Source organism: Micropterus salmoides, unplaced genomic scaffold (assembly GCF_014851395.1).
Source record: "Micropterus salmoides isolate LMB-PRFRI ecotype aquatic unplaced genomic scaffold, ASM1485139v1 Ms_hic_scaffold_23, whole genome shotgun sequence".
Classification (NCBI taxonomy): domain Eukaryota; kingdom Metazoa; phylum Chordata; class Actinopteri; order Centrarchiformes; family Centrarchidae; genus Micropterus; species Micropterus salmoides.
The window spans coordinates 20,870,721-20,896,580 of record NW_024041484.1 but is presented as its reverse complement, the minus strand read 5'-3'; the positions used below and the strand labels follow the sequence as shown (position 1 = coordinate 20,896,580).

General features: G+C 40.2%; 1 protein-coding gene across 1 annotated transcript; it reads right to left on the bottom strand.

Moving 5' to 3' along the window:
- Positions 1-1,438: 1,438 nt before the first annotated feature.
- On the bottom strand, positions 1,439-25,729 carry fgd6 (FYVE, RhoGEF and PH domain containing 6). Its single transcript, XM_038738727.1, has 21 exons — positions 25,465-25,729; positions 21,580-23,626; positions 17,616-17,718; positions 15,358-15,425; positions 15,236-15,266; positions 12,405-12,556; positions 9,930-10,086; positions 9,421-9,508; positions 8,408-8,458; positions 8,248-8,306; positions 8,088-8,159; positions 7,449-7,517; positions 7,189-7,272; positions 6,933-7,012; positions 6,710-6,812; positions 6,469-6,612; positions 6,280-6,382; positions 5,558-5,652; positions 5,307-5,435; positions 5,062-5,210; positions 1,439-3,981 (listed from the first exon to the last, which is right to left on the bottom strand). Exons 1-21 carry the CDS (start codon positions 25,472-25,474, stop codon positions 3,939-3,941), a joined length of 3,837 nt encoding a protein of 1,278 aa, XP_038594655.1. The 5' UTR covers positions 25,475-25,729; the 3' UTR covers positions 1,439-3,938.
- Between the last annotated feature and the right edge of the window lie 131 nt (positions 25,730-25,860).

The window sequence follows — 25,860 nt, the reverse complement described above, 5'->3', positions numbered from 1 at the left end:
CGGTTACAGCAGTAGTACTTGTAAATCCCATCACTCATATCACTCATATCTATCTATCTATCTATCTATAATAATACCACCAATGTTTACTGGTGTTCAGTGGTGGAAGTATTCAGATCTTTCACTTAATTAAAAGTAGCAATACTACAGTGTCACATGTAAAAAAGTCCTGCATTCAAAAATATATTTTAAGTACCAAAGGTACTCATTATGTTTCACTTCAATAACTTTAGCCGTTACAGTTTAACCTGTAATGCTATTTCATAATTTTTTAGTTGATTTGTATTTTGTATTACAAGGTACAGGGTACAAGGTAGGTTTAATGGTCACATTACAACAGGTTTGTAACTCCCTTCTACTACAACAGATAATATACAGTAATGATAGTATAACTTTAATCGTTTTATGTTATTTACATATTTGAGGATGGGGCATGCTACTACGCATTTCACTTCATATTGTACATGTAAGACTGGAAGTGACAAATACAACCCTTAAATCTGAAGTATTTCTATCTCAAATATTACTGTTAACCAAAGACAACAACTGTGACAGTTCATAGAATTACTCCACCTTGCTAGAACCACATGCACAAATAGGCGGAGCAACCTGTTTGTTAAAGATGGTCATTGTTATGTTTATAAGTTGTTGCCTTTTGCTGTTAAATTCATAAACCACCAGGGGTGTCAGCACGTAAACTTACAGCAGGCTGTAAGTCATGAGTTCCAGTACAGCTGCTTGATGGTATAGATCCACCGTTATTTCTTTCTATGCTGTGAATTTGTCAATAAACACTTGGAAATCTAATTGTGTGCATGTTGTATGTGTATTTGTCTGCATTAGAATATCATCTCATAGATTTAAGATGCAGAAAAGGTGAAAAATTACAATCAATTCCAACATAATTCTTACTTGGACATTAAAAGCTGTTAAATTACGAGCAGCAGCCTCGTTAACTACAAAGCCTGGTAAGTTTTATTAACATTTTAAATCCTCACAAACATATTAACATTGAAGTAGTATTGAAAGTGGACAATCAAAAGGTAAACTTGCAATGTGGAGTATTCAGCGGGTTGTTGGAGGACACTTGAGCAGCAGAGCCGACGTTTCCTGACACAGACATGAACTCTTGCCTTTTAATTAAAGGACAGTCTGTCAACGAGCTACGTCCAAGAGGGTGGATCTAACACGGTCCAGTGTCACAGCTCAGGGAGATGGAGGGGAAATAGAGCATAAAACCAGTAAAATTCATTAAAAATGCCTTATCTGTCAAACGAGTCCTTTGATCGCCGGCTCAGAGAGAGACCCAGACGTTAGATACACATGACAGACAGTTGGACTACTGCCGCCCACAAACATCTGTCTGCACTGTGCAATTAAGTAGTAGTTTTTAATCCTTTGAAGCAACACAACAAGAAATTAATACAGGAGGACAAGATGTATATTTATATATATTTTATTAAAAACTGTTGCCTGACAGTTTAGAATCATTGTTTATAGGAGACTCTAACTCTGATAGAGTGAATGTTTACAAATGGTCACTGTTAATGTACAATCATGAAGAAATGCATGCTTGGGTGCTCCTGACTGGCATTTTCATACCAGGCTGCTGCAGATTTATATTAAACCTCGCTAGCCCCAAACTGAACGAGGCATACATGAAATTGTATGACGGCAGCAGCGAAAGAGCTATAATGACAGTATTACCGTTTTAATCCTTCACTAAAAAAAAAAGTAGGATTTGGGTTTCTCCATCTGTGAAATCAACTCAATTGCCCTAATGGGGTAGTGCAACATATGGCAACTCATCAAGAAGACACAGACCTGAAAAAACTACTGTTTTTAAAGCTACAAACCCAGAGTACCCTGGCTAGAAAGTGAGTAGTCATGCAAACTGGATGCTTAAATTTGTCCTGATTTAGTGAAAAATTTCAAATAGAGCACCTATATTATTGCAATTTATCTCAAAACAGGAGACATAAGGCACAATGTCTACAAAAACAAGCATGTAAATTAAAAATCTTTTCTTCCTTTTGAGCATTTCCTTAGAAATATACTTCCCACAGTATTTGCTCATAAAAAAAATCCCATTTTCTGTAAGCAGTTTTCTTTTAAATTTAAAAGAACAATTGTTTTAATGGAACCATATTTCCTAACAAACCCTGACTCCCCACATATCTGGCAGCCTGTGCTTTTCAAACAATAAATCTTCCTATTTTATAAATATAAGCTCTTGGCTTTGATATAAAAAAAAGGTCAATGTTGCTCTTTCATGTCCATATACACAGTTTTATCCATTAACCATATCTAATGTGGCTAAACAGGCAAAAATACATTTAAAAAAAATTGTATGAAAACTATCTACAATTTTCATGACATTTCCAGTTTTCTCCAGGATGTTTTTAACCCACGTTTTAAATGTTTTGTGTGTTGAATTTAAAAATAAAAAGAGAACAATCTCTTAACCAGAGAGATCAAACTAAAGAGCAGAACTTCCTCTTTCATTATAGAAGCCGGATTTTCACAGTAAAATCCCACCTTGTTAATCATTAAACTCTTAAACAGACATTTTAAATTCTATCTTTAGATTTTGCCGTTGCCATTTCTGAACATTAATATAGCAGCAAACTACTATTTGCTATGTAAAGATATAGTGGAGTAATGGGGTCCTAAGCAGAGGATAATGTCTGTTGTCATCCGAGCTTCCCTGTTCTTTGTTTCGGTCGCTGATCCGGTCACGTGCGCACGTGAGTCCTTCTCGGTAAAACTGTTGGCTCTCAGGAGAGCGATACAACGGTTGTTTCTTTTCTGATCTAATTCTTTGAATTAACGGTTTATTTCGATCAAACCAGAGTTGGTGATGGTTGGAACAGTGGAAACACTAACCAAGACGGTTTTGTTGAGTTTTACGGTTTCTGTTCAGCTTTAATGAAGTAGCTTTAATGTTACAACAACCCCCCCCAATGGAGTCTGGGGGCTAGTGAGAGCAAAATAAAGGATCTTACTGTTAACAAAAGTCCATCTCTGTCAGGATCCTTCACATAATGTTGTCAGGCACTTAGAATAATAATCTGAGGCTGTCACTGGGAAAAAACAAACACTTTCAGTGGACGTACTTTGGCAGGCGCATTTGTTCTCTGCAGCTTTTGCAGCCCGTTTCCCGGCTGCCAGCTGAGGCGTAGAGCCAGAACATTTCGGTGAATTAAGGGTTTACTTTGACCAAACCAGAGTTGGTGATTGGTGGAACAGTGGAAAGCCTCCCAAAGACAGCTTGGGTGAATTTTATGTTGTTCCTGTTGAGTTTGAATGAAGTGTGTTTCATGATGATTTTTCTCAATGGAGTCTGGTGGGCAGTAGCGCCTATTTGTTTTGGTCTGAGATGCTGGTGCACTAGTGAGACATTTAGCGGGCAGGGAATGTCGCTTACATCTCTTTTAAACAAAATGACACAGTAGGTTTAGAATTTCTGAGTGTCGCCAATATCAACATGCTGAATGAAGACAGACAGGTTTGTATATTTTGTTTCGCACAAAAAGTAATAACTTCATCCGTTTGCAGTTCAAAATAATTTCCAGACTTCCTAGGATTTCCGAGGGCTTTAAATGTTACTGACAACTGTTCTGTCTCACTTCCACACACATGCTTCTGGACTTGACCTTTGACCCACAGCTGCAACAAACTGTTAACGGTAACCTCAACCAGCACTGCTGAGCATCAGTAGCTGTTGGTAGAAACTATGTTTAGAGAAACAGAATCCATTTCTTTGAGGGGGAACATACAGTATGTGGCGCTCTGTAGTGGGTTTCTGTTTAGAGTAAACAGTCCATCCGGAGTCCTTCCTGAGCTGGTGACCCTTGACCTGAGATCAATCAGGGGTCGTAAGTTGTCTATCAACTGGCTCCGGGGCTGTGATATGACTTCACTGCTGTGAAACCAAATTACTGTTCAAGAATCATTGCCTCTTGGAAGGCTTCGATCCATCTAAAGACAAAAATACAAAACAGGAAATTAACATTTTCATTTGGACAAACACATTAAAATACTTCAAAATAATTTAAAGGTATAATCCTTAAGATTGTCATGAAATCAGACCCCATTTTTTTAATATAATTTATGGTTGTAATTTAATGTTTTTATGTTAAGTTATTATCTTTATATAGTAGTTTTCATCGTCAGTGGCGGAGTCTGCCATTCTTGTTTTGGATTCAAACTAAAGTGCACGAACGATTCACAGGAAACAATGCAGCATGTAATTCAGCATTACTGTCATCAGTGTTGGGAATAACACGTTACAAAAGTAACGCAATTAAAGTAATGTATTGCTTTTTTGCTAATATAATGAATTACTTTAAAAAAAACAGTAATATTAGATCCGTTAAAATCTCAGTAACGCGCATTACAATGCATTTTAACCCAAAATTAAGGGGTGTTTTGTTTTTTCTATAATTCTCCAACACCAAGAAACATTTCGGCAGCAGAAAAACAAAACATGAGTAAAAGAGAAACGCTATTTTCTGTTGCGGGAATCTGATGGTTGAGAATGTAAGCAGTGTGCAAACTATGGGAGAGCTCAGTTCTACTTAACAAGACGGTAGCTCCCCTTATGGATCATGTGTAAATAGATTTCTATAGGCTATGTGTTTGTGCTTTAACAAATTACTTTCCCTGATCACAGAGGCTGCTGTCAGTTCATCCTGACCGATCCTGTCGGAGTGTTGGGGGATTAAAATAATCAATGACATTTGCTGCTGTACCTCATGAGTAAATGCGTGGATATAACATCACTAGAACCCACCTATGCAGCCCATCTTACTATCAGAATAATTCGCCCAAATTATATATATTTATTTTTTTGGGACATTTGGATCAGTTTTAAATTGCAGCAAGTAATGAAACTAGAGGCTTCACACCTTGGCTGCATTATTAACACATACACTAGCTGCTCTTCTGCTGCATTTCTGACAAGGCAGCTGCTCAAGTTTGCTGCAGTAGTAAACCACCAAATCAACCAGGCCTGAAATCTTAAGGACTGCACCTTTAAGGCTATTTAAATTTAGTTACCTCTGTGCAGTGGGGATGTCGTCGGCTTTAAAGATATAAAACAGGGTATTTTTGTGATACAGCTTAAACTGCAGCTTCTGAGCCGGCCCGTTCTTCTCCTCCCTCAGGAAAAAACCGAGCAAGGGCTGACTCTCCAGCGCTGCAACGTCCTGGAGGGGAGAAATAATTACTCAACCAAAAAAGGTACAAAAACAACACAGAGTTTAGTAAAAAAAAAAAAAAAATAAATCACACAGTCTGGGTACCTCACTGGCAGCGTAGGTGTACAGGACTTTATTCTTAATGACAAACCACAGCCTCTTCCACTGCTTCTTGTTGCCTTTTGACCTGTTTAAGTAGCCGCTCATGGAGGAGTTCTCAGTGTTGGCGGAAACCTGGAAAAACAGCAAGCAGAAAAAGAGGTCACTTCACATACTCGCTACATGCCAGATACAGCAAAAAAAGTTGAACACCAAAAAGCTAATTTAGTACATGAGTGTGAATGTATGTTTCTTGCCTCTTTTAGTGCAGCAGGAATCTTTTTCTGTTTTCTAGTGAAGGAGAAAGCTCCAGATTTGATAGGAGAAACTGATGTGGAAGCACAGCGGTCACCTAAAAAACACAAAAAGAAAAATCATTAAAAACAGCAAAACCACATGGTTCTACCACAATTAAATAATCTATCGCATGTTAAATGACAAGTCTGACAATATTCTGTATTTCTGTTAATGTCAATATTGTCAACAAATCCCATGAGAAGACCAAAACCAACAATGTGATACTTTTCCTCTGTGGCCCCAAACGAATCAGTTCTGACTGTAGATGTAAATCTTTTTAAAAAAGGGGTTCCAAATATTTAGTTTTATCTTCAAAAATGCTACAAATATGTTTATACACTGTATTTTTTATGAGACATTAGTCAAACAAGAGGAAATAAGTTTCTTTGGTGTTCTTGTTTAATATTTGGGGCAACAGGATGGTGTATGTGAGACAAAATAAACAGTGTGTTTATGGCAATGTGGCAACATGTGTGACTCACTGATGTTTTTAAATAGTTTTTGGACTATAATGGAACTATATGGCAGAGGAATAAGATATATCAGGCTTTGGATACACGCACACAATACATATTAGTAGAATCAATTCATTTATTGTTTTTAAATATTTAATATCATCAGACTTTGAATCTGATTTTGTGCTGCTGAATTTCCAGACTATCTGAAATCCCTGTGTACTTACTATTCTCCTGCAGCTTAGCAAAGCAGTGATCACAGACACGTGCTGGCTGGTTCTTCAAGTACTCCAGGTAGTACTTATTGGCAGAGCATGCCTGACACACCACCTATCAGATACACATGTAACTGCGATGAGAAAGGGCTTCATTAAATGTTGTGTTGTAAGAGTAGGGGCAGTCAGAGTGTTACAGACCTTCCCACAGGCGCGACAGTGATGCCTCCTCCAGGTGAGGGTGAACTCGCAGGTACAGATCATGCACATGGTGGCCCTCAGGTCTGGAATCCAGATGGGAGCCTTTGAACCTAACGGGGCCCCGCTGTCAACGACACACTCCGCCTGAGTCCAGAGAGACTGAGCGTTAACATGGACACGTTCAGGGTGAAATTATTCTCAAAAACTCTCAACAGACACCCACACAGATTTACAGTTTTACCTCCTCCTGACTTCGACTCGATATGAATGTTATTTTCTTCTTAGTGTAGTCGTCTATGGCCTTGGCGATGGCCTCCAGCCACTCGTCTCTCTCTGTAGCTGAGCTGCAACCATAAAATAAACAAGAACTCTCAGGTACAGCGAACTCAGACGATTAAATATATAAATGTTTATCATGTTTGGATGATATATTTGTATGACAGTTGTTAAGACTGAGTGCTGACCTGGCAGACAAGATGAAAGAGCGTTCGACACTTTCAATGTTCAGCTCGTTCTGATAGGCCTCCTGGCTGGGTTTACTCACCTGGAAATCCAGAAATAACAGATTACCCCCAGAGATTGTGTACCATTGAAAATGTATGAGCAATGCTGAAACTCAGCCTCGATGCATCAATAATTCACTATAGCCGATATTTCAGTGTAGACTGAACACTAGTACATTTATAAGACTGGGATTCAAAAAGCAGCAGTGTGTCTAACCTTCATCCCGGCCAGAGAGAGGACACTGTTGAGTTTATACTGGCCGGACTGGACCGGAGTTGTGTACATGAGTGCATCATTGAACTGAAGAAACACAGAAACAATACAACGTCAGAAAAAAGATTTATGGAGGCACAGGACAATGTAAACATAGAACTTCTTCTGTAGATTAAATTAACTCCATTGTGAGAGGAAAGAAAAATGTAAAAGCATAAAGTAAGCTGGATTTAGTCATAGAAAATTTTCCATTTATTGCTCACCAGAAAGAACATCCGAGGCTGCATGACTTTCCGGGACAGCTTCATCAGAGTGCCCTCCTTCAGAAACACCTGCGAATACAGACATGTTTGCTCTAAATGGGGTGCATTTAACATACAGTATGTGGAGTCCAGTGGCTTTTATGACATGTAGGAAGTTTAAAATAGTCACAACTAAGACACAAAACAGAAGCTCAGGAGACAGTGATGAGGGGAATAAGTTTGTCATGTTGGGTGACGCATAAACATGTGTAAACGTGCAACAAACAAAAATAAAACACAGCTCCAACCGGAAGGGAACGAATTTAACGTCTTCTGACTAGTGGGCCAGAGGACACAATGATAGCAGGTAGATTAGGATTTTGGTGGTAGATGACTGTAGAGTATTATCAACAGTTATGGGATCTTTGTACTCAGTTTGTATGTATCGTTTTAATAAGATATTCAAATGTGGTTGTCTTTGTATTATTTTTAAATACTTTTAAATGTGAAATGTTTCTATTGAGAAAAAAAATCAAAATTTGAATGTTACTTTCTTCTCTCACAACCCTAAAAGAAAGTTATTGAAAAAAATCAGTAACACTGGTATCTGGCTGTCCTCTGAGAGAATTTACAAAACTTGGCAACGCTTTTGTGACTTACCCTGCCCGGCTGAACGATCTCATGGTGACCGTTGAGACTGTACTGAATCTGCATCAGCTTCTGAAAGTTATCCTGAAACACAACAAGATCTGAGAGGTGAGGAGAAACACAAGGCTGAAGTACACAAACCTTAAAGCTTTGTAATTGAATAAAGTCTTACCCCTTGTTTCATAATATCATTGGCATGGTTGGCCACTTCCTTAACTATGCTGAGGGCAGCTGCATGGATGGCAAACATTACAAACATAAACATTAGTGTTTCTACATCACAAGGGATCGTCTTGGTAGATACTAATAGTGATTATTGTCCTTTGTCTAACCTTGTGTGTCTTTATAATCCTCAGAGTCCTCTGGGAGGTTCTTCAGATAATCTAGAAAAGAGCAAAGAGGTTTCAGTTTAGGTGAGTTGTTTGCACCGGCACTACGGGACAAACAACAGCCTCAAAGGAAAAGGAGATGGAGCACGTGACCTATAAGGCAAACTTCCATGTGAACAAAAAAAAACAGGTTATATATACATAAAAAATGACAACTCTACCTACAATTAAGACATCACATGATGCCTATCGATTTGCAACTTACAGAGAAAACACATACTGTCCTATATCTAATAAACATTTCCTACCAGAAAAAAAAGGTGTTGATTGGGCAAAATATGCATGATAAAAAACTAATTAATATTTGTTCCAGCCACCAGGGGGAGACACATGAAAACACATTAGGTGCGTTTGGCGCTGCGCTGCGCTGCCTTAACATGATGGATGCTGGGCTTATAATAAGGCATGCTGGTTAGAGATTGTTTCCGACTTTCGGCGGCACTGCAACATGTCACCATTTAAAACCTCGGGGGAGCAAGGCGGCTGCAGGCGCCGGGTCAGCTCACAGTAAGCTCACGCAGGTAGAATGCGTCCGACTTGACGGTGCCGTTTTTATTCCCTGCCCCTGCGGTCGCTTGCAGCTCACGTTAGACTATGAAGTCAGCAAAAGTCAGCCGCAGTCATCTCGAACGCACCTATTGATTGATTTGATGATATAAGAAAAGTTTCCTAATTTTCAGTGTGCAGACAGCTTCTCCTTTTCCTTCATATGGTTTTTTATAATAATCTGATCTGTAGAATGTGTTCCTCATGTCAAACAGGTTCCTGTTACTGTCCTCTAGGTGCTGGTATAGTACCAAAACCAGAAGGAAGCCAGAGCAGAAAGACCTGACTTCAATCCAAGTTTGATTCACATACTGTCAATAAAAGAGCACCATGATTCAATCATTTTTAGTACGCAGATGTTTGTAGAACAGACCAGCACAGGGAGTGGATGTGTGTCAGGGTGTGTGTACCTGTGAGCAGCAGCTGGTACTGAGGGATTCTCTGCACTGGTTTCAGCAGGTAGTGTTTTAGAGCCAGACTGGCACATCTTGGACTCATCTGAGACAAAACAAACACAAAGTTGTTTTCATATGCTGCTGAAAACCCTCAGAAATCCAAATAGACACTGAAGCTTCCAATCAACTGCTTGATGGCTGCGACTGATAGCAACGATTTTAGATTGAAGCTGCAGATAGTTCAACAGACACGGATATGATTTAGTCTTTAAAGTTTTTTGGCAGAAAATGACAAAAGTTCCAGTTAAAACTAGACAAAGATTCATTTAGATATACCCGTAAATCAAACTTTTTTGGTTACAGCTTTAAAAAAAAAGAAGTTTTTTATGACCATTCAATTGTGAAAATAATTATTAGCTGGACCCCTAATTAACAAACAATAGAATTATAACAACTTTCACTGTCAGAAAACACATGATGCTCAATAAAAACACACTCTGTAAAAGAAAACACAAAAGCTCTACCTCAAACTCTTTGACAACAGTGGCGAACGCTGTGTTTTTCCTGCACTGTTCGTCCAACAGAGCCACGTTGTTGTCAAACTGGCGGATGTAGGTGGAGTACATCTTTAGGTAAGGACCCTTCTGGACAAAGATGTCCGACAGCCTCTGGTGATCGCTCCTATAGCCAGACAGACACAAACAAGTCATTCAGTATTGCAGTAGTAGATTAAAAGAAATATAAGAAAACAAATAAATCTAAGAAATAACTCCAGTTGGGGATTAGCGCAAGTAAAAATAGTGACAAAGAAGAATAAATTACTATTACTTAGTGTTTATGATAACATTTTACACACATACTCAACAACAAAGATCTAGGGATTCAGTAATATTGTTAAGTCCAGTAAAGTTGCAGCTCTGAGAGGTTGTAAACAAACCTCCAGTTAAACACAAAGAATAATCCTTGGGAAGGATAAAATAACAGTGGATGCACTCAAACTGTCCATTTAAATTGTTAATTGCACTGTAAAACTGCACAATCACAGCAATTACAGTAAGGCAATGTTGAACCAGGTAGCAGCTCTACTAACATCTGACTAACAGACAGCTTGGATGATAACTTTAACATTCTCATTTGTTTAAACTAGCTTAGAAAGGGGGTATTCAAACTGTGAGGTGTGCCTCCTCGGGGGTGTGTGTGTGGGAGAGTTGCAGAGTGAGAGAGAGAGAGAGAGAGAAGTGAGGCAAACATACTGTGTGATCTGAAAGGGACAGGTGCAGACCGGCGTTATAAAAACAACAGGAAGTTGGTTATTGGCTGTTTATCAATACGGTCAGCAGTTGGAGCTGCGGCAGAATCTGTGACACACAGCTCATGGAGGCAATTAAGGTACTTTAAAACGCTTGGCACCCGATTGCCCTAATTTACATTAAAAGTTGTACTCGTTCTTGGATAGTGTTGTAGTCAAGACCGCCGAAACCGAGACCAAGCCAAGACCAAGACCAGAGTTTATCGAGACCAAGCCAAGACCAAGACTTTTAGGGGCTGAGAGCAGTCGAGACCAAGACCAAGGGTGGGCGAAACCGAGTCAAGACCAAGACCAGTTCCCTGCATTGCATGGCACGCAATAAAATGTGGAACGAGCTCGTAGGTACTTCTCAAATTGATCTGAAAGATCCACATTCCCATTAAAACACCGACATACAAACACTAAGAGCTGAAATCAACGTAAGCATCGCAGGGAGGAGTGACAGTCGTTAATTAGGGTTATTGGTTGCATTTGTAGCAATTTGTTTTACTTCCAATCAAAGTTAGGATGTTAACAAATCAGACAATGCAAAAGCAATTTATTGATATTCCCAAAGTTACGGTCTTGAAATAAAATCCCGAGTCCTCAATGTCCGAGACAAGACCGAGTACAAAGGCGGTCGAGACCGAGATGAGACTAAGACCATCAAAAAGTGGTCTTAAGACCAAGACTGTTCTCGAGTACTACAACACTATTCTTGGAGTCAGAACTCAAAACTCATGATACTTAAAACTGCAGAACCTGGCTCATCATGTTTTTAGTTTTTCTTCTGGATTAAAGTAATTCAGTGATAGCAGTTTGTACATCCATGGGTACAGTGCAAACAGGAACTGCTAAAAGCTAATTCAGCATAATTGTAATGATGCCAAAATGTAAACAAATATAAGCTAAAAAAATGACCATAGACTGTATAAAGAAGGTCATGACTCACTGAATCAATAGCAAAATCCCCCAGAGCATTATGGTAACTGTAGTTGCAAAACTTAGGCCACAATTATCTACCAAACAGAAGTGACACTAAGAAAGTTAATAAGAGTGAACAAATCTAATAATATGAACTTTTTAATGCTTGTACTATATATATATATATATATATATCTTTTTTTTTTTTTTACATTTACTAATTTGGCAGACACTTTTATCCAAAGCAGCTTACATTTGAAGAACCACATACACGCATCAGTAAAGTAAGAGTTAGTGCATATTATGTACATATATACCTAAGGGAATAAGTAAGAGTTAAGAAAATAGTGCAAACAATATAAGAGAATTGTAAGGAGACAGAAGAAGAAGAGCACAGGAAGTGCAAGGTTAGGAGTTAGAGAAAGTGTTCTCTGAAGAGATGAGTTTTCAGGAGCTTCTTGAAGTTAGAGCGGGGCGCCCGCGCTCTGACGGCATGTGGGAGCTCGTTCCACCATCGTGGAGTTACAGATGAGAACAGCCGGGACTGAGATTGCTTTGTGGGAAGGGATGGCAGAGCCAGGCGGCGTTTGTTGGAGGAGCACAGTGGCCGAGAAGGAACGTATGCTTGTATAATGGACTTTAGGTAGATGGGTGCACACAGATCACTCTGTGTGTGCAAGCATTAATAACTTGAATTTGATTCAGGAGGCCGTGGGTAACCAGTGGAGGTTGCCGGGTTACCCTAGTACTTATTACAATAATAAAAAGTGTGTGTGTGTGTGTTTACCAGTGTGCCACTCTATCCTCCAGCTCCCTCAGCAGATCTCTATTGAGCTGGTAGAGTTGTGGCAGGTAATACAGGATCTGGCTGAGGATCCGCTCATCCACCACCGGCTTCCCATTCTGACGGGTTGCCTTGGCAACAGCATCCCGAAAGTCCTGAAGAAGACACGGAGGGTTAACGCTAGTAGTATTACACACACACACAGCTGTACAGGGTGGGGTGACATATGACAACATATTGTATTGCAGCTGAACAGGAACACGTGATTATCACCTCATAAACTGCCCCCCTACCCCCCAACACCTCTGCACATATTTTATAACACACACACACACACACACAGACACGCAGTGTCAGCACTCTTGACACTTGTCCAGCATGCCAACACACACATCCACCTGGAAGGAAGCAGGGAGGCCACGCAGGATCCCAATGTCCTGATTAACATGAGCTCTTGCTTTCTCACACACGCACACACAAGTTCATTAAGCAATAACATGTCACTCAAAATAACACCTATCAGTAGCGTCTTTTTAATTGATTTAATTTTATATGATGTTCAGCCTACCTGCAAAGGGCATCTATTGGTGCAGTGAGTAATATTTTATTTACAAGCAGATCATAAATTCTACTATAAGCATATATCTAATTACATCCTCTTACATTTTTGCTGTTGTTTTGTCATGTCATGCTGAACTTTTCTGATCATCAACTTAACAAAGCAAAGTAATTGCTAATTCTCTTGTTCCCACAACTTGTGCAAATCCCTGCAGCCTCATTTGAACAGAGCAGAAACAGATACACAACTAACCCAAAACAGAAAGCTTAAAACAAAAAGCTTAACAAATGCCAAAGAAAATGGAGATATATGCACTATAATCACGGCTTATAAAACTATCACTTATGATAACAGGGAAAAACAAAAAGTGCCTACGTTCAGTCTTATCCAGTCCTTCAGGTAAACTGACAAACCGCCGTCTTAATATTCACAAAACACACATGAACGCTGGCTTCAAATAAACCAACTGCAAAAAGGGACAAACAAATGTAAACACATCGGCCGGACAATATGCCTCAAGTATGCACACACAGTTACCAACCCACGCACCCACCTGCACACACACCACACATACTACACTCACACACACAGAGGATTATCTAAGGTATGTGTGTGTGTGTGTGTGTGAGTGTGTGGAGCTCGTCTCTGCGGCCTGAGGAAGCAGCTGCTGCGCCGCCAGTCCGTCCGCGGAGAGAGAAGAATGCGATCTGACCTCTTTTCTTGGACAGAGCGCCGCGCCGCGCCCTCCCCCGTCAACCACAGGACGACGTTTTCTACTAACCCTGTGGTGGTTTCACTAAAGCCACGTCTGAGGCCAGCAGACAGGTGCACCCTTAACCCTCGGTGTGGGTTGTCTGAACCCTCTCACCTGGGATTCCGCTCAGGACAGACCCACTAAAGAGTCTGTCCTTGGCATATAAACAAACAAAGGCAGAGCTGTCCTGTCAACTGTTACAGACCAAAACAACAACAACAACAACAAAATACGCCAAAAATCCTCTGATATGTGTAAACACTTCTGGCATTTGTATAACACATCAAAACGTTGACATGGCTATCTAGGTGCTGAGTAAATGTTCTGGACCTCGTGTCTGCTCAAAAACATTTTCAACAAGAGCACATGGACACAGAGCAGGGGCATTTTAAGTCACAAGACCCGCCTGATTTTGCTCATGTCATGTTAACAGCCATCCAGTCACATGGTTCCTGTTAGTCTCGCCTTCATTCAAAACAGAGAAGCATGCAACATGATGAGCGACAATACCGCATTTTAGCATATTTCTTTGAAACTAAATAGTTGAGCAAATCACATATTGCAGACGTGTGCCTTTCAAATGTTTAAAAATGTGCTAATCTTTATCTAAATCTATAAAATATATCTTTTCAGTGCAGTAACAGTCCTTTTTTAAAATACTTCTTGACCATGGCTTACTATTTTCATATTTTCTGGGCTTGTCCTTTAATTTTCTTGTACTTCCAGTAGATTAATGAAGAGATAATGAAAATATGTGACATAGCTCTTTGTTACAATAACCATGGAAAAATTCCAAAGAAACACATAGCAAAGGAATAATCTCTATTTAAAATATTTATGGCTGCCAGCAAGAAGCCATCACCCAGAAATGACAGCAAAACAAAGGACAAATAGAGTGCAACTGTCAATGAAATAAACTGTACGCATTGATTAAATAATTCATTAAAGATTTCAAATACTGGAAATCCTTGCCTAAATATGTGTGCCTATAAGATGTAACCCACAACATATGTTATTGAGAGACCCTGTTCCTGTTCAGGTATTGTGTTGACCATTTCAATGTGAAATTAAATAAATAAAGTCAGAAAAACAAACTTTTTGGCATCTAAACTCACCTCAGAGCCAAACCAACTGAAGACAAGCTAATAATATCTCTTTTTAAGTCAACTCATGCTCTTTTTCTTGCATGACAGTGTCAGCTGTAACGGTACAGATCAAAGCACCGCCTTCCTACTCAAGGCTGTGCGTTTACCTGCCCACTGCCGTCCCCAGGAAACCTCCAACACAGCAACTTTTAAAAGCCTCAGCTGTGAAATAGCTGCATTGTTCAACTCTGCACTTGTGCAAAGACAACACCAGCCAAGACCTCATTAATTCACGTCCATCCCTGGGAAAAGCTTTGATCCCCATTCAAAACGATCACAGCGTCAGTGTGGGTAACAAAACATACAGTGCGATTTATTATGCTAGGCACTAAAAGTGTTCTTTTATTATAAGTCTTTGAATAAATAGGACACTTACTATGTGAAGAAGCTTCAGGACATCAACAAATCTGATAAAAGAGCAGAAATACAACCATAAAAAAATAAGCACATTTGAGGTTTTTATCACAGATTTTCCTGGTTCATTATAAAACCACTCACACTTTCTCTGAGCTCATAATCTCCTGGGCGATGTGCACCACCTTCTTCCTCTTCATCTCGTCCTCTTGCTTGAAGGAGGAGAAACACAAACAGTTAAGCAACGCCACAGAAATGCTAACAGCGAGTGACTTACCAAAACACATCACTGTTCACTCACAGGCTCACTGCAAATCACCATGATCCTGTTTCACTCTGTAAAACCATCAGGACTGAGTTTACATCCTTACAAACAACAGCTCAATCAGGCCTGAAAGTGGAGCACCGACCTTCCCCTTCTCCCTCTCCCTCTCCTCTCCCTGTGTCTTTCTGATGGTGTGAGTTGTTGAATGGTAATGGGGCGGTCTCTCAATGACTTAATTTGGACGGCGGCCTTGGCCCCCCAGCTTGACTGAAATGTCCTACTGGTCCTATCGGAGCCTGTGTTTGTGATACCCTGGAGCTTTGAGGGGCATCGGACACAGGCGCTGACAGTATCATGGAGAGGGTCACACAGGACGAAGAAAGAAAAAAATAAACCTCTTTCAGTTATTGAGAGAGCTATTTCTGAACCTGTAACCCTTCTGTGTTTGCTCACCATCCCCCCTTTCAACACACACTTATGGAAAGCTGTGACAGGCAACAAACACACTTGGCAGCAAACGTGCACACAATCTCCAGAGGCTGCAGTGACCGTTACTTCCATTGTAATCTGTAAATGCAATTTTATGTGTTGCCATCATGTCTGAAAAGAGCAAAGTGGCATTTTTATGTAAATGTGGCTCTGGCATTCCTCTTACATAGGACCTAGTAACATTTCTGTAGCGTTTTCCCCATGTCTAAAGTGTGAATAAACACAGCCACATTAAGACAACATGGAGTTGTGGTTGCAAAATAAACTGGAGAGGTCAAAACATTTCTGTTGCTTAAAAAAGGTCTTTAAAAATCTTTGCTTTTTCTTGTGAAATACTGTGGAGTCTTACTTCTTAATGACTCAAAAAAACCATTATAATTAAACAATTTGAGAAGGGAAACATCGCACATTGGTTACTTAGAGCTCAAAGACAAGTGCAAGTTTGCACAAGCCTAAACGAGGGGGAACTATGTGCATTAAGGAATGCACATACAAGTTTATAACACTGCTATGAACGGAGGTAGAGCAAGTGCTCAGAGCCTTTGTGTAAGTAAAAGTTGCATTACTACAATGTAGAAATACTGCTAATGTACTTAATGCAGTAAAATGGAATATGTCAGTGTCTCACTAATACTTTTCACATCATTAGACTTTTGTTATGGATGCATTGGTGTGTAATTAGCATTTACTGTTGAGGTTGGAGCTTTTTAACTACCTTCACATACTGTTATATACTTGGTAGTTTAATCTATAACAGTGCATTGTACTTTAAATGCTTATCATAGGTTTGTTTTGTAAATTCTTAATTTGCAAAGTAACTAGAGCTGTGTAATGTAATGTAGTGGAGTAAAAAGTACAATATATTATAGTATAAAGTGGTATAAAATGGAAATACTCCAGTAAAGTACATTCTACTACTGGCTTTATACAACAATTCATTCCCAAGCAAACACAACAGACTTGCAAAACATGCAAAAACTGCAGCTCTATTCAGAAAAGGCAACATGGAAAAATTCCATAACAAAGATCTATGTGTGACATTTTATACAATTTTCATGGCTAAAAAGGGGCTAGAGGAAATCGTTTTTTGGGGTGTACAGTCTGACATTTTGATCACTGTAATAATTTAACTTTTAACTTTAAGTTAAATATGTAAGAAGAAGTGGGTGCCAGAAAACGGTTTGCCATTTTTGGTTGAGTCACTCAGGCAGTTAATTAACTATCAAAATAATAAATTTTCTGATTGCAACTTTAATATTTTATCTGTTGGTCAGACAAAGACAATTTGAAGATGTCACCTTGGGCTCTAAAATGTTTCATAACAATAATAGTAACAATAATTGTCAGAGTAGTTAATAACAATAACCAACAACAATAAGTTGCAGCCCTAATATGATTCATTTATTAAATATAAGTGTGTTTTTCATTTATTTTAGCCATAATAAGATGTTTGTTTAACTGACAGGCCAGTTTTGAAAGAATAAAGTTGACATAAAATTTTAATTTCTAAAAAACAAGGAGAAATCACAAGGATGTCTAACCAGATGTTTGTTATAATTAACTCCACTGGTGGTTAACTACAGTCAAGGGTGGTATAGAAACAAAATACATTTTTACTGGTTTTGATATCTATTTAATGAATCCTTACAGTTTTGTCTAGGTGCTCCTTGCTGGAGGTGGAGCTGTTGTCCTCTTCGTCTGAACTGTGGATCTCCTCCTCCTCGGAGTGGACGTCCTGGCTCAGCCAGCCACTGCTCGCCAAAACACAGAAACACAGACGGCACACATTTAACACAACAAACTGTGTGAGAGGTAAAGAAAGATTAAAAGAACTGAACTTTGGGCTGGGTAGGTGTGCGTGTGTCATTGTGTGTTCAGAAACACCCTCCCTGGATAAATAAAGATTAAAGTGTAGGTTTTGTGCAAGAGGGGGACTTGATAATATCTTTACTCGGAAGAAGCATACGTCAGTATAAGACTCATAGGACACTCATTCAGAGATTGTGTTCAATGGAAAATATTGATTACACTGTGACAACATCTATCTAAGATAATTTCAACGTCCTCATTTTTGAGGTTTGAAGAAAATACCAACACTGGTTGAGTAGAATTTAAAAATCCCTGGCGTGAGATAGAAAAGATCGCTCAGCATTAGTATAGTAATACACAGAGCTGCAATGGTTAGTCATTAATCAAATCTATTAAATGAATTTTTAATACAAAAAGTTAGAATTCTCTCATTACATCTTTTATTTGTGATTATTTTCTGGTTTCTTTTCTCATCTATTACATTAAACAGAATATGTTTGGGTTGTGGACAAAACAGACAAGACATTTCAGGATGTCCTCTTGAGCAAAACACTGATCAACACTTTCCACAAACAACTAATTGATTAATGGAGAAAATAATCAACAGATTATTCGACTATGAAAACAATCGTTAGTTGCAAGCCTACTACACAGTAGTGCTTCAATAAACTTAGCCCTACAAATTTGATTAAAAGGGTAAAGAAAATCTGTTACTATTGTATGTATTGAGGTGCATTTGAGCCTAGATGTGTTCACTTAATCTACTTAAGTGTATTTGAATGGTGATGCGTTCACTTACTGTGGCCCAGTCCTAATTATTATTATGTTTTAGGTAGGCCTATACCCACTATATTAAAACCTGTATTTCTACGAGCTGCATCTTTATCAACCCTGCGGCTGGCAGCAAGACGACATGCTGACTCGGCTCTATACACAAAAAGTGTTGTCTGGCAGGTTAGTACAAGCAGCAACATGTGTTTGAGTGTCACTAATGTTTTGATCCAGCTCTCATCGTCTGTTCTGTAGAATTAAGCTGTCGGATTTCAAAGACTTCAGATGAGGAGGAATTAATGTGTTTTGATTTCGCCTCTAAAGCCCTGTCCTGCTGTTTCTCTGTGCAGAGCCCTGTAGATGTTGCACGCTGGCAAAAAGGGTGATGGCTCAGAATAAATATTAGATAGGAAAGACCCGGGGGACTCCAAAAATTCTCACATTTCCTTTCACTCTCATCAGCAATAGCCCACTCTCTCCACTTCCTTGTTTCTTTTACCTAAATTGCAACACACACACACTCACTCTTCCTCAGCTTCTTTCTCCCGTATGCTTTCTCTATAGTCGAGTATTCCAACACACTGGGTCAGGCACAGAGCGCCACTTGTTTACAGCCTGAGGCTACTTACATAAACTTAACAGGCTCAGATGCCTGGGAAACACTACAGAATCACTTGGTTCCTCCTTCTCCTCTCAAACACACAAACACCCTGCTAACCACTCTGCATACCAGACAGAATTAAGAAGCTGGGTACATCTTAATTGCTTTAAAGGGCTGATTTCACATTTGTGTAGCTCCTCATCACCTAACGTGGCCTTGGCTTCATCACTTGTAGAGCCATGGTCTATCATGGGAACAGTCTGGGCCTCTTATCAAGAACAGAGTGACTCAACGGGATCTTAATAGCATCAATGTGACAAGGTGACGGAGTGAAATTTTCTCAATTGTTTAAGACATTTGTCGAGCAAAAATCCAGATTCTCAAGTTTTAGCTTCTTAAGAGCTGCGCTAGTCAATACTATTTAATTAAAATGAGTTGTAGCGACGAACCCACAGAGAATTATCACTGCAGTTACTTTTAACTCTACTCTTCAGCTCATTGTTTTGGTTTTAGATGGCTACTTAACTGTTTTGGTCCAGTCTCACAGTACTCCTTGTTGTCAGAAGAAGCAGGCAGCCGTCTTCTGCGAAAATGCTATGTTAAGCCCACTATACGCTACCTGCCCAGCACTCAAGGGTGAACAGAGAAAGTTAGCAACAAGCTGGTGAACCTAGCATTTAAGATATTTGTTGGTGGAGACCAAAAACTGAGCCGAAAGAGAATGAATATTGGACTTATATTCATCAGGCGTACACAAACACAACTCCAAATGAATGCTAATGTTGCTACGTGTCTGCCGGATGCGTAAATAAGCAACTACTTGCTGACACAAACGCCATAACAACTTTAAAAAGGTGATAAAATATCAAATGTTGTGTTGAAAGCTTGTTCTGCGGCCAAAAAAAAACAACAATGAATGCTGTTTTAAATGTGAGGATTCCCTGCTATTCTGTTTTATATTATTGTAAACTGAATATATTTTAGATATTTGAAGGTGTTACCTTGGACGATTAATCCTGTTAATTAAAAAAAGTGACAAATTCATTGATAATGAAAATAATTATTAGTTGCCCTGATGTTTTATCTTCACTAACTAAAAATGTGATTCTTTTGCCAAATACTTTGACTTGCATTGGAGTATTTTGGGAAAAAATATAACTAAAAGATTAATTTAAAACATTTCCATGAACTTTGGTGAACAGTGGTTTGAGCCAAGAAACAACTGGATATACAATGTCATGAAAAAGCAAGTCAGAAACCAGTTCATTGCTGGAGGAGGTTTTGTAGTAATACATTTCTTTATGTGGTTGTCGTTGCTCTTCCCACAATAAATCGTGTCTTTTATCTTTAATAAGATATTGTAATTTATGTATGCAGTTTATTCTTATCAATGTCCTTTGAGTGTGTGTGTGTATTATTTTATGTTTTCTCGTGCCCTCTGCAAACTGCTACTTTTACGTAGATGTGATGTAAAAATGTGATTTATTTGTTAAATTAACGATTAGAACAAAACTTTCTTCTCACAGAGACACAGAGAAGGAAAATGGAGTGATGAGGTTAGGAAGAGGCTAAACACAGTGCGAGGGCGGGCACACTGAGGAGGAGGCTGGTGGTTGCTCGAGGTTTATTTTCCCTGTTCTAGAGAGCTGCGTGGTGTTTCTGCGATTCTCAGACATTTCCTGCTCTGGCCACTGAAAATAACCCACAGGAAAAGAGGCCGACCTGCTGCACATAAATGCTCTATTCAAATTCAGTGCCCCTGGCTCAAAGGCTGACTTTCACACTGGTGTAAATACAAACCACTAACGTCACCTGTGCAACCTGTCGCACACAGCGGTTCCCACACTGGATCTTAGGGTCACAGAGAAGCAGCAAGTGTACAGCAGATCTGTATCGGACCTGCATCAACTTTCAGGCTTGTTTTCCTCAGAAACACAAGAAGCTATTGTTCACAGTATAAAAGTCTATTTATTTGAAGTTAATAATGGCTGCTAAACAGACATGTTTTCCTTATTTTCTGTTATACTGAGAGATTATTCTGACTCAGGTGTTGCTGCTGGATCACCTTAGAAACATGATTATAGAAAGTTGAATAGAGACAAAAATAAGGGTTGAAACTATTAGTTGGATGCTAAAAAATTAAACAACAATTTTGATAATAGATTAATGGTTTACAAATGCAAAACATCTGCTGTTTAAGATTTAAATTCAACAATTTGCTACTTTTATGTGTTTTAAGGCATTCAGAAATGATATTTCATAGACCTTTGTTGTGTGTCATTCTCCGTCTCTCTCTCTTACCTAAATTCTTATCATCTCTCTACTGTAATCTTTCTAATAAATGCATAAAACGCCCCAAACAATAAAAAGAAATTGACAAATTAAGTTGCACCAGATGTTCACAAACTTGTAAATATGTAAAATACCGTACCTCTCGTACTCAAGGTCCTGGTATTTGTGATAGGGGTCCTGCACCTCATAGATGTCTGAATCAGCAGTATCAGGGTCATGTGGCCAGCCCAGCCTCGCACTGTGAAATGGCAGGTTCATGTACTCGGGAATCTCCTCATACAGAGGAACGTTTTCATACTCTACTGATTCCTCTCCACCATCTCCGCAAATATCAGCCTCCCCTATGCAGCTTTTGGGCCGCTCCAGGCTTTTTTCCGCCCTATTTGACTCCACGCTGGTACAGTCCAGGGACTGACCTCCCTTTGCCAGCAGCTTTGGCAGCATCTTGACAGACAGCCTGAGCTCCAGCAGCTTCCGGAAAGAGAGGCTCCTTTTGTGAGAGTCGGCTCGGGTTGCCAGGTCAGCTGCAGAGAAGGACTGCGCCCTCTGCTTGCCCCCCAGAGCCGGAGCTCGGCTCTTTGGCGGCATGCTGCTCCTGGTGGGTATCTGCCGGTTGAAGAAGGTCACACAAGGTCGGGTGAAGCGCCAGGCCGTTTTCTCCTGAGGCGGCGCAGGCAGCTCCCTCATGGGGGTGTTAGCATGTGGAGGTGCAGGAGGGCAGATGGAGGGTGGAGGGGGTGCTGGCAGGCTGTGTCTCTGAGGTTTTCTGGGCGGCGCCCTCGGTGACTGCTGATCCTCGGCAGAAAAGGCTTTCCTTGCGTTTGCTAGAGGAGGATGACAGCCAAGTTTGATCTGTTTGGGGAGGCTGTGAGTGATCGGGTAGCGCTCAAAGTCGCCGTACCCGTCCTCTTCGTCCTCCTCCACCCGGTGCTGCTCGCCCTCATTTTTGTGGCTCAATGAGTCAGCATGTGAGAGCAGGACTAAAGAGTGGGAGGTGTTTTTGTTCAGAGAAGAGGGCACGTGGACTGTTCTGTGAAGGCGAGGTGAGAGGGAGGTCTGTCGAGGAGGGGGGACAGGTGCGTCGCTCTCATCCTCTCCCAAACCTTCCAAGTCTTTTTGGGCTAAAGTGTCATCACATGTGTCCTGTTTGAGCTCCTCGCCCTCTGAACTGAGAGACAGACCAGCTAGACTCAGTTTCCCCTCAAGCCCCTGTTTTTGATCCTCTGCCCCATGATCCTGGGTGCTGCCCTCCACGCCATCCTGCCTCACCAGGGCTGGCTTTTTAAATTTACGTGGGTGAGGGACAGGGAGAGGCTTACTGGGGGCTGCAGGGACCTGCAGATCAGGGAGTAACCTGGTAGGAAAAGCATTTCTGATAGGCTCTCTGTATTCTACCTGAAAGGATTCTGCAGAAGACTCATGAGGAGTGATACTTGAGGGGACAATGATGCTGCCTGCAACATCACAGGCTGACTGAGAGTCTGTTACATCTATCTTTTGAGCCTCCGTCTGTACATCAGCTTTTGAAACATCAGGCTCAGCAGCAGTACTTTCCTGATGCTTTATAGTCTCTGAAGCTTTTTCCTTCTGCTCCTCTGTCCTCTGTGGCTCTTTGTTTAGGGATATCCTATCCAGGTGTCTCTGTCTTTGAGGTTTATCCCTGGGCTTTTTGCTCATCCCTCCACCTTCACCCTTCTTTACAACTACTCCCTCCTCCCGGTTTTCTGCCGTAGAAATCCCATTCTGCAACAGCTCTTTGTGCAAATCGCTCTCAATCCCCGTTGTACTTCCGTTTTCCAGACGCTGGCACTGTGAACAGTCCTCAAGCCCACAGGAGCAGGTGGGAATGATGTAATATGATTCACATTTGTTAGTTTCTGATAAAATCCCATTTTTGGAGTTGAGAAGAGAGAGGCTATCACCTAAAGCCTCCTGTTGTTCCGGAGATAGGATAAGTTCACTGGGTCTGGGTGGCGGGGGTGAAACAGGGGGAGGTGAAGCTGTGGATTTGGGAATGCATGGTTTGGGGGCAACAACCGGTTTTGTCCTCTTTAGAGTAGCAGGGGAAGGTTGGGAGATGACCGAAGAGTGGGAAAGAAGACCTGGTTTGGGGGCGATGGGCGGGGGAGAGGGTTTGGTGGTAGCAGGGAGTTTAGGTTTGGGAGCTAATGGAGGCTTCTTCACACCTGCACGTAAAAGAAGAGGGAGGAGATTTACAGAAAAGTCAAAAATCCTTCAATCACACTTCCTTTTTTAATGAATCATGCAACAACAGAACGGCACATCATCAAGCTTGCATCATCCACACCTAACTGGAATATAAGCACTGACAGCTGCAAGGTGTGGTTAAGGCTAAGGTCAAGAGGTCACTCTTAGGGTCAGTGGGAGAAGAACTGAGGGTTGGAGGGATCAAAATTTAACAAATTTATGAAACTCTTGTCACATCTGCTCAGCTATTTTGATGTATTTTAAACCAATTATCTGATAAACGAGTACTGAAGGGAACTCACTTGTGGCAGTAAAAATAAAACAGGATTTTTCAGTTCAGATTCACAGTTAAACTTGTACTCTGTTCTTTGAGAGAGGTTTTGTATAAATGACACCAGCAGAAACCAATATTATATATATATATATAGAATAATTGGTATATTTCTGTTGTGTCCTCCTATTGAAATCATGTATTGACATAATTGTTTCTTCCTGCTCAAACTGTCTGCTTCTGACAGTTTGTGTTCTTGTATTTCTAAAAGTCATAGCTTAAATTACTCTTTTTGGTCTGTTTAAAATAAATAAATAAATACTATTTTTTGTAGTTGAAGAGGCAATGTGATTCTCAATGGGATGAAACTGGTTAAATAATTAAAAAATACAGTGTCTCCGCTAATAAAAAGCTGTGAATTTAAATTGTAGGCCATTTTTCCGCTCTACTGGCTGAAACTCTTGGCTGGCCGACACCACGAGAAGTGGAGTCATCGGATGTTTCCGAAAAGGCCAACGACCAAAAACCGCTCTGCCTCCTAATACACGCTCCCTTTGCAGACGGAGCCTCGCTCCAAACCAAACTCAGCTCGAAAATCACGAAGTATAAAGACACTGTGCCTACAAAGGAAAAATACCTAAGTGGTGGGATAGTAATAAACGTTTGTTTACTAATTATTGAGAGCCACTTTTCAATTCGGCATACAACTTCTATTAGAAAAGTACAACTTTAAGAAGTGGTTCTATGGGTTCACCCAAATGTATATCAAAATCCACCATGGATGGCGGTGATGAGCAGGGTGGAATCAATAAACTGTATCCGACTGTTAGTTGGTGGTGTATCTATAAGCCGAATTTGCCAGTACATGCTAACGATGCCATCAAAGTTAATAAACTATGTCCTCGGACTTACGAGCCTACGAATAACCGACACAAAATTAAACCGACAGATTTTTCAGCGGAAATCTGGCCTTGCGTTTTCGCTGTAAAAGCCAACGCCAGGTAACGTTATCTCGACTAAAACTGCTCATGTCGTGGAAAAAAAACATCACAAAAACTCTTTGGCACATATCCTATTTGGTGACACGATTTGCCCGAGGGCACCGCTCTTCATACAAGCAAATGTTAACTGTTTTACATGAGATGTTAACTTTGCAGCGCATTATCGAGTCCGACTTGTTGCATCAACAGCAGGACAGATGTTTTAGGACAAAGGATTTAACCCCCTCCAGCTGCAACAGTAGCTGTAATATCAAACAGAAAGGGAAAATGTGTGATTGTGAGTTATGACTGCGTTTTTAGAAAGCATTCAAATTGAAGCCTATCCTCTTTTATATCTTTTTGAAAGCTGTTATTAAGAAAAGCTGTAATTAACTGTGGCTGAGTAAAAATAGAGTGGATGCAACCGTCCGTTATAACATAAAAATTGCCAAGTTTCTCAGTTTCTGCGACTAAACTAAAATTAGATTTTAGTTTTACCTAACCACAATAAACGCTTGCACAGCAAGATTTTGCTAAGTTAAGTTAGCTCCCCCACGAAACAAACCTGTGCTCATGACTCCCGACTTGCTCCTTTCTCCATGGGTAAATATACTTTCAATGGAATTGCGAGAAAATCTGCGCTTTTTCCTCCTTCGACACCATAGTCAGATTGAAAACCACATCAGGGAGAAAAAATACAGATCCATAGTCGCTGTTCCTTATCTCGCCAGCGGATGCACGGATAAACTCTTTACGCCTGTTACTTTTTCCATTTTTCCCGAAGTTTTTAGCCACGGTGCTTTTCCCAACATTGTCATGTAGAATACAACGAAACAATTAACTTCCGGTTATCCACTTAACAATAAAACTACTGTTGGAGAGGATCTGGTTGTTGTTGGAATATGAAGTAAAAACACAGAAGTGAGCATAAATGTTTATTGGCATGGATATTTCCAGTAAA

Excerpts from the sequence above, each read along its gene's own strand:
- fgd6 (XM_038738727.1), bottom strand. Across the intron at positions 12,557-15,235 it reads TCCTGAAGCTTCTTCACATA|GACTTTCGGGATGCTGTTGC; the intron begins GTAAGTGTCCTA and ends TGTCTTCTTCAG. Across the intron at positions 5,653-6,279 it reads TGCTAAGCTGCAGGAGAATA|GTGACCGCTGTGCTTCCACA; the intron begins GTAAGTACACAG and ends TGTGTTTTTTAG.